General features: G+C 42.7%; 1 protein-coding gene across 1 annotated transcript in view; it reads left to right on the top strand.

Moving 5' to 3' along the window:
• Positions 1-9,901, top strand: part of bend7 (BEN domain containing 7) — a 62,066-nt gene extending 52,165 nt beyond the window's left edge. Inside the window, exons 8-9 of the mRNA XM_063072155.1 lie at positions 5,849-5,905; positions 6,994-9,901. Coding sequence (XP_062928225.1) covers positions 5,849-5,905; positions 6,994-7,067 — 131 coding nt within the window. The 3' untranslated portion in view covers positions 7,068-9,901. The remainder of the gene's footprint in view (positions 1-5,848; positions 5,906-6,993) is intronic.
• The last annotated feature ends 3,080 nt before the right edge of the window (positions 9,902-12,981 follow it).

Below are 12,981 nucleotides of genomic sequence, written 5' to 3'. Positions count from 1 at the left end.
TGCCGGTGATCTGACAAGAACTCCAGGATCCAGCTGCACAAGGCAGGGTGAAGGCTGAGGTCTCTGAGCTTCTTGTCAATTCTGGAGGAAATTACGGTGTTGAATGCTGAATTGTAGTCCAAGAACAGCATTCTCACATAAGCATCCTTCTTCTTCAGATGTGTAAGGACGGTGTGAGGAGCTGTGGCTATTGCATCATCTGTCGATTGGTTGTGTCGGTAGGAGAACTGTCATATGAGCAACTAGTGCATATCAAAAGTCCTGGTTATGTGACCACTTGACGCCAAGCAGACAATCTCTGAAAGATATTGATAATGGCTGGGGTCACCCATCTTGTAAAGACACTGCCCAGAAGAAGGCAATGGCAAACCAATTCTGTTGAAAAATTTGCCAAGACCAATCGTGGTCATGAGACCATGTTTGCCCATGTCATACGACATGGCGCATAATAAATGAACAGTCAAAGGATCACAACGTGGAAGATCCTCCATTGATAACTATAAGGAACTAATACACAGTTTAATAGGACTGGAGTGGCATTGGTAGTGTTCTAATTTGTTCTGTGTTTCATTTAAATACATAATTTATCACAGATATGTGGTAGTTTGTGTTTTTTAAAAATAATTTTAACTATTTCCATGAGGCCTCTGGGGGAGGGTATGGAGAGCAAGCTGTTGCCCATGTAGCAAGCTCCCCCTCTTCACGCATCTGACAAACCCAAAGGAACAGCAGAGACCAATACAGTTTGGCACCAGCTGCATCACAGGAGTTGCCAGTCAGCATTGAACTCAATGTAGGACTGCCTTAGGGAACCTAGCTCCAGATTATTCCCTCTGGGTTTACTCCCTAAGCCTTTCCCATGAGTGAGTATAGCTGGCAAGGCAGCGGAGGTTTGAGATCAGGATTTCCCTTCTAGATCTGCCAACTACAGCTGATAAGCCCCACCTGCCGGAAGCGACTGGTCTTAAGGCACCAGTAACCTGCCTTTGTCCCTTTTCCTGTCAGTAGCAACATTTCCGCTGGGCTTAGTAGTAAAGCCTCACGTGAAGGCCAGGAGCTGGATTTAGTTGTCAGGCTATTTCAGGTGCAGGCCAATGGAAGCATTTAATAGATAGTAGAAACTTATCTCCACTACCACCCCGGCTATAAAAATGTACTAGTCCCAATGTATCCCAATTAAATGGAATCCACTCTGTATGGTTCACAACACTGATGTCATCTCTCTTTTCTGATCAATAATGTGTTACCTGGTGATCTACAGAAGAAATAGAATCTAGTTTTAGAGAGCTCTCATCTTTGGATTCCTCCTGTGTTTTTTTGACAATTCTATTGTGACAGCAGTAATAATTTTAACTATCGATAACAGGAAGCATTTATATTGTTCCTTTAAAGTAATTCAACATGCTTCACAGGAGCGTTTAACAGATGAAATCTGATACTAGGCATTGAAGGAGATGTCAGTGGTCAGGCTTTGAAAGGCTTATCATATGAGGAGTATTTGATGACTTTAGGCCCGTACTCGCTGAAGATTTGAAGAATGAGGGGGATCTCGTTGAAACCTATTGAATCCTGAAAGGCTAGATAGAGTGGACATGGAGAGGATGTTTCCAGTGGTGGAGGGAGTCTAGGACCAGAGTGCACAGCCTCAGAATAGAAGGATGTCCCTTTAGAATAGAGATGAGGAGGAATTTCTTTAACCAGAATGTGGTGAATTTGTGAAATTCATTGTCACTGACAGCTGTGGAGGCCAAGTCATTGGGTATTTTTAAAGAAGAGGTTGATAGATTCTTGATTAGTCAGGGCATCAAAGATTACCGGGAGAAAGCAGGAAAATGTTGTTCAGAGGAATAGTAAATCATCCATGATCAAATGGTGGAGAAACTTGATGGGCTGAATGGCCTAATTCTGCTTTTGGTCTAATTTTCCACATTGGTTGAATTCTGAGGAAGTAACACTTGTTATTCCTGCCATTGGAAGACATTGGAACCTCTTTTTAAAGTCTGTTTTATTTATAATTTTCTCTCATTATGGTACAGCACTGACTTTTCCTGAATTAGTGATTATGTGGTTAAGCCTGTGCATAATCTTGAGAAGCGTAGACAGTCAGCCAGTATCCGTATCCCACGGTGGAATTGTCTAATACCAGGGAGCATGAGTTTACAGTGAGAGGGAGAAATTTTAAAGGAGCTGTATGGGGCAGGATTTTTACACAGGGTGGTGGGTGCCCATGGTGATAGTGGAGGCAGACACAAGCGGTTCTAAGATAAATGTGTGAATGTGCAGGGAGTGGGATGATATGGATCACAGGTAGAAGTGATTAGTTTAATTTGTACCTGTAGTTTAACGCAACAGTGTGGGCTGTCCTGTCATATGAGATGTGTGGGACAAGTTTTTGACACAGGTGGTGGTGGGTTTCTGGAACACTTGCCATTGGTGGTAATGGAGACGGATACAAGGGGCTCTTAGATAATGATGTGAAGGTGCAGGGAGTGGGTGGATCATCATCATCGTCATCAGGTGCCATGCCCAGATTGAGCTTTGACTGCCATGGCCCACACTCTCTTGTTTTGGGTCAAGTGGATCAATTCATTGGTATTCATTTCCAGTTCTCTGGCTGCTGTCTCCATCATCATTTATCTTTCTCTTGCCTTCTTCCCTTCAATATTTCCCATAATTACCGTGCATTCTAACTCTTTCCTAATCACATGTCCAATGTACGTTGCCTTTTCATGATCTCAAATATTATTTCTCTTTTTGTGCTTGCTCTGTACATGACATCCTCGTTAGATATTCGTTTCGTCCATGATATTCTGTGCATCCTCCTCAAAAACCACATCTCTGCTGCTTCAATTCGTTTCCTCATGTTACTAGATATTGTCCAACATTCTGAGCCATATAACATAACTGGATAAACGTAACATTTCAGTGGGTTGTCATGCCTAGTTTAGTGTTGGTCAGTATACTCTTCATTCTCGTAAAGGTGTCTTTTGCCATCCCTATTCTTCTTTTGATATCCATGTCATACCTGCCATCTGATGTCACCCAGCTTCCTAAGTAGCAAAAGTTCTGTACTTGTTTTATGTCTTCCCCGTTTATTTCAGCCTGCAGATAGGATTCTCCTTCTTTTTGGATATCACCATACATTGTCTTTTTACAGTTGATATAGACCCAGTTTTGCGCTTTCTTCAACAACTATATCAGTTAAGTTTTGTAGTTCTTCCTCTGTACTTGCAATTAGCACAGTGTCATCTGCATATCTGAAATTATTGATGTTTTTACCACCAACTTTGATTCCCAAGATGTCTCTTATTTTTTGGAATATTGTTTCACTGTACACATTAAACAAATCAGGGGAGAAAACACACCCTTGTCTAACGCCTGTCTTGATTTTCATAAACTGACTCACTTCCCCGTCTATTCTTACAGCGGCAGTTTGTTCCCAGTACAGATTTCTGATTAGGTGGAGGTCTTTCGAATCTAGATCTAGAGCTTCCTGTAATATTTCAAATAACTTATTGTGCTTCACTTTATCAAATGCTTTTGTGTAGTTGATAAAACAAACAAGCAAATCTTTCTGCACTTGAATGGCTTGTTCTGACAGTATCCTTAACATCAATATCGCGTTTCTTGTACCTTTGGCTTTCACAAAACCACATTGTTCTTTGCCTATTTCAGCTTGTGTCTTACTTTTAGCTCTTGTCATCAAAATTATTAGTGGGTGGATATGGATCATATATGGGCAAAGGTGATTAGTTTAATTTGCAACATTAGCTTAATTAGTTCAATACAATATTTTGGGCTGAAGGGCCTGTTCACGTGCTGTACTGTTCTTTATTCTAAAATCACAACATCTGTCTGGGTATTTAACAAGGATTCTCCATAGATTGCAAAAATGAGAATGCGCTGGTCTTCCGGCATCTGAAAACTACCTCACCAACTTGGTGTTGAAAGGAGTGGGTGGGAGTATGTTAACTGCAAGCTCTAGTACAAATGTCATATTTTGTGAATTAATGTTTCCACTTGTGGGTGAGACAATACAAAACAGCCTTTTGTCACACACTGAATAAAAATCTGCATTGGAAGTATTGCAGTGAGTTGTTTTCAGGGATAAGCTCTATTTACAAATGTAAGGCTTCTATCTGTTTGCACTGGTTTAGCTAAATACCACAGAGCTTTCACTGTTTCTGAGCTACATTCTTTCATTATTATCAGAACTATAGATCTACTATGAAGAGTGTAATCCCACTGATGGCTGATAACATTCTCCAACATAAAACTTCGGGCTGTGTTGGGATGAGGGGTAGCTGGAAGCTGATAAGCTGAAACGTTATTAAAGCCAAAGCATCGTCAGCCCCTCTATTGAGAAGCAAGCATTGGTGGAGGGAGTACTTTATGATTCTGATTCTGATTCAGCATTACCTGCTTCTGCAGTCTGTTCATTATACCTTGAGTTATGGGCAGTGGAGGTCACTTCTGCCCAGGTTGGTGAGGTTGAGACTGGGGATGATGAACGCATGGATGAGATCTTCAGCAGTGATGAGCCAGGTACAGACAATCATCAGGGGTATTGATAAGGTGAATGGGCACAATCCTCTTGATGTACAAGCAAGGATATAGTGCTGAGGCATCAGACAGACCTGGAGTGTTATGAGCAGCTGGAAGTGGGGTGGTACAGTAATGTAGTGGTTAGCACAACGCTTTACAGTAGAGGCAACCCAGGTTCAATTCCTGCCACTGCCTGTAAGGAGTTTGTACGTTCTCCCGGTGACTGGATGGTTTCCTCCAAGTGCTCTGGTTTCCTCCCACAGTCCAAAGACGTACCAGTTAGTAGGTTAAAAGGTCATTGTAAATTGTCCCGTGATTAGGATCGGATTAAAGTGGGGCATTGCTGAGTGGTGTGGCTGAAAGAGCCAGAAGGGCCTGTTTGGCTCTGTATGTCAGTAAATAAATTTGCAATGCACAGACTTTAATGTGGACATGATTTCTGCGCTGTTGACATTGAAACAGTTAATTTAGTCGGCTTTACTTTCACCTCATTAGTGCAAAAAAACAGATAGAAATGTAAATGTAATGCAGTGCCAGATGAGTTTTAAAGTTAAAGTGGAGTTCATTGACGGACTGAAGCATCATCACAGACACAGAGCAACATTCACAAGAAAAGTATGAACTAGTCATAAATCATACACAATTTTGCAACAAAAACAATTGGAACAAATGTAAAACGAAGTCTATTTTAGTGCAAAGTGATCATAGTGTTGCTAAGCTGCAGTGGTGATTAGTGTTTCCAGTTGGTTTATGAACTGACTGGTTGAAGGGAAGTGGCTGTTCCTGAACCTGCTGATATGGGACTTCAGGCTTCTGTGCCTCCTGCCCGATGGAACTGCGAGAAGATGGCAATAACGGGGATCTTTGATGATGGATGATGGAATCCTGATGAAGGGCCTCCTCTCTATAGGTGCTGCCTGACTTGCTGAATTTTCCAGCATTTTGTGTGTGTTACTCTGGATTTCCAGCATTTGCAGAATCCATTGTGTTTGATGATGAATGTTCCCTACTTGAGGCCGCCACCCCTGTAGATATTCCTGATGGTGGGGAGGAATTTGCCGGCGATATATTGGGCTGAGTCCACTACTGTGTGCAGGTTCTTACATTCCTGAACATTCGAATTGCCGTCCCAAACGATGCTGTCACCAGTCAGGATACTTCCAACAGTACATTTATAGAAGTTTGTTAGAGTGTTTGGTGGCAAGCAGAACTCCCTTAATCTTCTTAGAAGTTAAAGACGCTGGCATACTTTCCTTATTATGTTAATTTTTTTTATTTTGGTACTAACTGTTTTTATTTCCAGTTCTAGAGCCATTTGAATCCAGTGGGAAGATTGGAACCAGTTTCATCATAAGTACTGGTAAGTTTCTGGTGTGTTCTTTAAAATCAAATATGTCTCAATTTTGCAAAAATGTATATCTTATTAAAGATTTAACAAAAACTGCAAAGGGCTTCTAAAATTTACAATACTGTGCAAAAGTTTTAGGGACCCTAGCTATAAAACTTTTGCACAGTACTGTGTTTGTCAACATGGAGCGAAGAGTGAGTTTGTAAATCTGGCAGGAGCAAAGGATGAAGGATGTTGGGTGTTGGGAATGGCAAGGGTGGAGTGCTGTGGGAGGGTGTAGGACAGGCGGCAGAGGAGTGGCGAGGGAAGGGGTGTGGGCGCAGACACCCCCAGCTCTGAGACACCAGACAACGTCACCTGATACCAGACAATTGGTTTATTGATCATTACAGAATGTCTCTCTTGTGCTTCCCACTCCCTCCTGTCTCCCTTCCCCTTTTCCAAACCATGATTCCCCTCTCCCTGCCCCCTTCTCGCTCTCAGTCCACAATAGAGACCCATATCAGAATCAGGTTTATCATCACTTACATATGACATGATTTTTTTTGAAGGAGCAGTACAATGCAATACATAGAATTACTACAGTACTGTGCAAAAGTGTTAGGCCCCCTAGCTGTATGTGTGTGTGTGTATATGTGTGTGTGTATATGTATGTGTGTGTGTGTGTATGTATATATATATATACATACACACACACACACACACACACACACACACACACACACACACACTCTCCTCCCACAGTGCTCCACCCTCACCATTCCCAACATTTGATTTACAAACTTGGTCTCCACACCACGCTGACAAATATAGTGCCTTGGAAAAGTCTGGAGCTATGAGTATATATGACATCTTCACAAATTACCATATGCAATAATTCATAGTCAGTGAAGTACGTGTATCATAATTGCACTTTGAGTTGCCTTCTCCTTTTACAGACTGCCACTGAAACTTGTCCTAAAAGCATTGGAAATTCATGGCTTTTCTTATTGAGAAATGGTTTTCTGAAATGTTGTGTCAGCTAGCTTATTAAGCCAGAGATGAGCTGAATTTTTCTGTCAAATGGTAGCTAATAATTCTGAACTGTCTGTTTCTTGTAGGAGGAAGCAGTAATGCGGCCAGCTCAAGTAACGTATGGAACGATTCGGAGCCACTCCGAGCAGTTCAGATGTGATGTTTGGACAGCTGCCTTTTCACCAATGGAACGTGGCCAGTGGAGCAGCTAGTTCAAAGTCAACCCTTCACATTCAGATTCATTTTCTCTCTTTCATCTGTCAACTTCTAGATCAGTTGTGATGTTCCTTTATTAATCCTTTATTCACTTAGCATTCAAGTTAACCATAATAATTCTTCTTCTGATGAGGATTCCTGTTGCTCGAAACACCAATTTGTGTTGCTGTTTCATACAGTGCAGACATAGGCCCTTCGGTCCATCTCATCCATGCTGACCGAGTTGCCTACCTAAGCAAATCCCAGTTGCCTGCATTTGTCCCTTATCCCTTTAAGCCAGGGGTTCCCAACCTGGGGTCCATGGACCCCGAGCTTAATGATATTGGTCCATGGCATAAAATAGTCGGGAAATCCTGCTGTAGGAAAGGCTTGTCCTCCTTCCAATCCCCACCACCTTATTCTGGCTCCTTTGCAGTCCTGAAGAAGGAACTTGACCTCGAAATGTTGACCGTTTATTCCCCTCCATAGATGCTGCCTGACCTGCTGAGTTCCTCTGGCATTTTGTGTGTGACACAACGTACATTTTTGAATGTATTTGGAAGTGCATTAACAACCAACACAACCTAAGGATATGCTGGGGGCAGTCTGCAAGTGTGGACACATTCTGGCACCAATACAGCATACCCACAGTGTTTACAACAACAAAACAAACAACAGCAAATCAAGCTCCTTACCCACCCACCCACCCACCCACTGATATACACAGATATCCCTCAAACCAGGGTTGCATCCTCTTCAATGTTCAAGTTGTTACAGGGATCTCTTTGAACATTGAACACTACAGCACAGTACAGACCCTTCAGCCCACAATGTCGTGCCAACCTTATAACCTACACCAAAGTCCATCTAACCCTTCCCTCCCACATAGCCCTCTATTTTTCTATCAGCTGTGTGCCTATCTTAAGGGTCCCTTAAATGCCCCTAATTTATCTACTTCTATCACCACTCCTGGCAGGTTTTCCATGCACCCACCACTCTCTGTGTAAAAAATCTTTCCTCTGACACCCCGTTCTGCTTATGCTTTCCTCCAATCACCTTAAAAGTATGCCCTCTTCTATTAGCCATTTCCACCCTGGGCAAAAGTCTTTGGCTGTCCACTCTCTCTATGCCTCTTACCATCTTGCACACTTCTGTCAAGTCACCTCTTGTCCTCCTTCACTCCAAAGAGGAAAGCTCACCCTATGTTCATAAGACATATTCTCTAATCCAGACAGCATCCTGGTAAAACTCCTCTGCAGCCTCGCTAAAGCTTCTACATCGTTACTATAGTGAAGCGACCAGAACTAAACACAATATTCCAAGTGTGATCTAACCAGAGGTTTATAGAGCTGCAACAATACCTCATAGCTCTTGAACTCAATTCCCTGACTAAAGAAGGCCAATACACCATATACTTTCTTAATTACCCTACCAACTTGCACGGCAACTGTGAGGAATCTATGGACATGGACCCCAAGACCCCTCTGTTCCGCACACTATCAAGAATCTAGCCGTTAACCCTGTACTCTGGACTTTGGTATAATTTGGAATCTTCTGTGAACTGCAGAAGATGAACAGTTATTATTTTTGTTAGATATTTGGTCCCCGATGATATCATGGTGGGGTCAGAGGAGGCAGTTCGGTGCAAGTCATTGACTAACAGAACAAGCTTACAAAGTTAAACAGCTCACTCCATTATTGTGCTCCTGCAACACCCCCATCCTGAGAGGGATGTTACCTTCACCACTTACATAGTTATTTTTATTTAGAGATCCAGTGTGGAACAGTCCCTTCCGGCCCAATGAGCTGCATTGCCCGGCAACCCACCTATTTAACTCTACCCTAATCACAGGAGAATTTACAATGACCAATTAACCTACTAACCGGTACATCTTTGGACTGTGGGAGGATACCAGAGCATTGGAGGAAACCCACACAGTCATGGAGAGAACGTACAAATCCTTATGAAGAGCACCAGAATTCAACTCTGAACTACTACAACTACGCCCAGTTAGATAATTGTTTGCCAACAGTATAATGGAAGATGGGGGTGGTGGGTTGTGAAGGCAGTAAGACTGACAGAACAATCTTACGAAGTTAAACAGCTCACTCTGTTATTGTGCCCCTGCAGTACCCCCATCCTGAGAGGGATGTTATCTCACCTTCACCACTTAGTTATCAGATTAGCATAATCATTTAAAAGAACGCTTCTTTCAGCAGAGATTTACTTTTGCTTGTCACGTCTGTGGATTGTTCAGTGGTCTTTAAATGAAGAAACTGTGATAAATGTGAAGTTTTAATAGCAGAGGCAGTATTATGCAATTACTACTGGCCCAAATTAGTACTTAATCCAGCTCCTTTTAGTTGCCCGCAACACTGAAGGAAAATGGGTGTATATCCCTGTAGGTGATATTGGTGCTCTCAGATTAGACATGAAGATGCTGTTAACAAGAGGGATTGCTTTACAGATTGATTTTACTAGCTAGTTCAAGAACATATTTGTGCAATTAACAACTTAGTTCAGAAATAATTTATAATTGATTTTGTTTTAGAGGCTTCTTTACTAATTGTTAGTTTTTAAAATTGAATAATTTTTAAAAAAATATCCTCATTTTATAAGATCATTGAGGAATGTAAATAATTTGAATTTTTATTAGAAATTGTGCAATTAGTTAAACCTGGAGCAAAAAAGTACTGTAATATATTGTCAGTTACAATTGTTTTAATATGTAACACTTGTATTCATCTTTGTAATAAAAGTTGCTACAATTGTTATTGGCTTCTTGTTGCTACTTTATAGATGAACTGCTGCAGCCTCAGTAACACGGGAGATTACAGATGCTGAGAATCCAGAGCAACACATACAAAATGCGGGAGGAACTCAGCAGGTCAGGCAGCGTCTGTGGAGAGGAATAAACAGTCAGCAGCCTCAGAATAGAGGGATGTCTATTTAAAATGGAGATCAGGAGGAATTTCTTTAGCCAAAGTGATGAATCTTTGGAATTCGCTGCCACAGAAAGCTGTGGAGGCCAAGTGAGGCCAAGTCACTGTATATATTTAAGGCAAGCAGAGGTTGATAGATTCTTAATTGGTCAGGGCATGAAGTGTTATTAGGGAGAATGCAGGGTATTGGCGCTGACAGGGAAATGGATCAGCCATGATAAAATGATAGAGCAGACTTGATGGGCCAAATTGCCTAATTCTTCTCCTATATCTTATGTTCTAAATGCTTCAGACTGAGATGCTTCATCAGGACTAAAATGCTACCATGGCACTCTTGGTCTCTTGGCTTTAATAGGTGACCTCTAATATCTCTCCCTCGACTGTAGCTGGGATTAGTAAGACAGGTTCAACCTAGTTTGTGCAACTGAGCTTGTAGTCAGCTTGAATGTTTGGAGGAGGAAGGCAGTGGATGAGACCATTAGACAGTCCATTCTAAAAGTAACAAAAATAACAGTATTTTGCTACTTCCTCCAGGAAAACAAAATTAAAAAGCAATTAAATCACTTGCCTCAGTGGAAGGCATCAGATCATATTAGAAATTTCCCATTCCAATCCCACCAGGATTCATCTTCTGAAGATTTAAGAAGAATCCAAACTGCAAACATCATCATCATTGTTATGTGATGTGTCATATGACGTGAGCCATCAGGGTCTTTCCACAACCACAATTGTTCTTGGCAAATTTTTCTACAGAAGTGGTTTGGCATTGTCACCTTCTGGGCAGTGTCTTTACAAGACGGGTGACCCCTGCCATTATCAATACTCTTCAGAGATAGTGATCCTGATCAGTGAGGGGAGGTGGCTAAGCAGGTGCTACACCTTGCCCAAGGGTGACCTGCAGGCTAGCAGAGTAAAGGAGTGCCTTCCACCTCCTTTAGTAGAGACATATCTCCACCCTGCCACCCAACTACAATCTGTACTTTAATTTTGGACTGTCTTCACCAGAATTGCACTCCAAATTCCAGCTGTTCAATTCTGGCGCCATTCTGTAAGGGTTCTCCGTTAAGTCCTCCCCGTGGAATGTGTGGGTTTTCCCCGGGTGCTCCAGTTTCCAAAGATGTATCAGATAGGTTAATTGGTCATTGTAAAGTGCCCTATGATTAGACCAGGGTTAGCTGGGTTTGCTGGGATGGAAGGGCCTACACCGAGCTGTATCGTTAAGTAAATATATTTATAAATAAATAAAAATCTGTGCATAAGGAGAACAGCCCCTGTCACTATACTGTTCTGAAGTCAGGACAGAAAACTGCTATTTGTATACAGAATCGACTTATCAGTTACGGATATTGACCATTTGGTAAATTATATATGTTTGAACTCCTTATTTGCAACATCAGTCACCATTCACAATAGAGGTGTTAAAAGTCAATAGAAACTACAAGCTGGCAAACAATGCTATATTGAAGTTAATAAAGCAATTGTCCCTCTATTGTTGGGGGTGTTTCACACCCTTCCATAAATCTTATCTCGTCTGTCTCTGGCACCACATATTGGTTAAGACCTCAGTCGTCTGCCTTAAGTACACACTGCCACAGTCACCCCACCCAACCCGTCTGTGATAAGCAGAGGTGGTCTTACTACAAAGGTCTCCCTCATCTAGGTTTGACTACACACTGTTGCAGTTACCTCCGTCTTTAAGCCTTGCCTTACTGCAAATCCCACAGAACAATGGTTAGAGGATTTGTATAACTTCCGCACACGGAGGCTCAATAGACAGTCCCTCCATGACTTCCTCCTTTTCTGCAGCCGTGACACTATCTCTGATCAGCAGTGCCACGCCCCCACCTCTTTTGTCTCCCTCCCTGTCCCTTCTGAAACAGCTATAGCCTGACACTCTAAGTAGCCATTCCTGCCCCTGAGCCATCCAAGTTTCTGTTAAGGCCATATTATCATAGCTCCAAGAACTGATCCATGCTCTAATCTTATCCGCTTTATTCATGATGCTTCTTGCATTGAAATAGACACATCTCAAACCATCGGACTGAGTGTATCCCTTCTCTATCACCTGCCTACCCTCCATCTCACACTGTCTCCAAGCTTTCTCTATTTGTGAGCCAAAACAGACAGGATCTCCCAGTAGCCACCCTCTTCAACTCTGCTTCTCATTCCCATTCAGATATGTCCATACATGGCCTCCTCTACTGCCATGATGAAGCTAAACTCAGGTTGGAGGAGCAACACCTCATATACCGTCTAGGTAGTCTCCAGCCCCTTGGTATGAACATAGAATTCTCCAGCTTCTGGTAATTCCCTCGCCCTCCCTTCCTCTATCCCTATTTCACTCTGCCCCCTCCCCCAGCTGCCTATCACCTCCCTCATGGTTCTGCCTCCTTCTACTACCCATTGTGTTTTCCCCTATTCCTTCTTCATCTTTCCTGCCTATCACCTCCCTGCTTCCCCTCCCCCACCCCTACCCCTTTATCTTTCCCCTTACTGGTTTTTCACCTGGAACCTACCAACCTTCTCCTTCCCACCCACCCCCCACCTTCTTTATAGGGCCTCTGCCCCTTCCCTCTACAGTCCACGGATGCTGCCTGACCTGCTGAGTTCCTCCAGCGTGTTGTGAGCCCCTTCCTCCGTCCCTTCAGTTCAGTTCTCGCCCCCCAGCAATTCCAGTTAAAACTCTCCCCGGTAGCCTTAGCAAACCTCCCTGCCAGGATATTGGTCCCCCTCAAATTCAAGTGCAACCCATCCTTTTCGTATGGGTCATGCCTGCCCCAAAAGAGGTCCCAGTGATCCAGAAATCTGAATCCCTGCCCCCTGCTCCAATCCCTCAGACACACATTTATCCTCCACCTCATTCTATTCCTGTACTCACTGTCGTGTGGCACAGGCAGTAATCCCGAGATTACTACCTTTGAGATCCTGCTTCTCAA

This window comes from Mobula hypostoma, chromosome 20 (genome assembly GCF_963921235.1).
Source record: "Mobula hypostoma chromosome 20, sMobHyp1.1, whole genome shotgun sequence".
Classification (NCBI taxonomy): domain Eukaryota; kingdom Metazoa; phylum Chordata; class Chondrichthyes; order Myliobatiformes; family Myliobatidae; genus Mobula; species Mobula hypostoma.
This window is presented reverse-complemented; position numbering and strand designations above follow the sequence as displayed.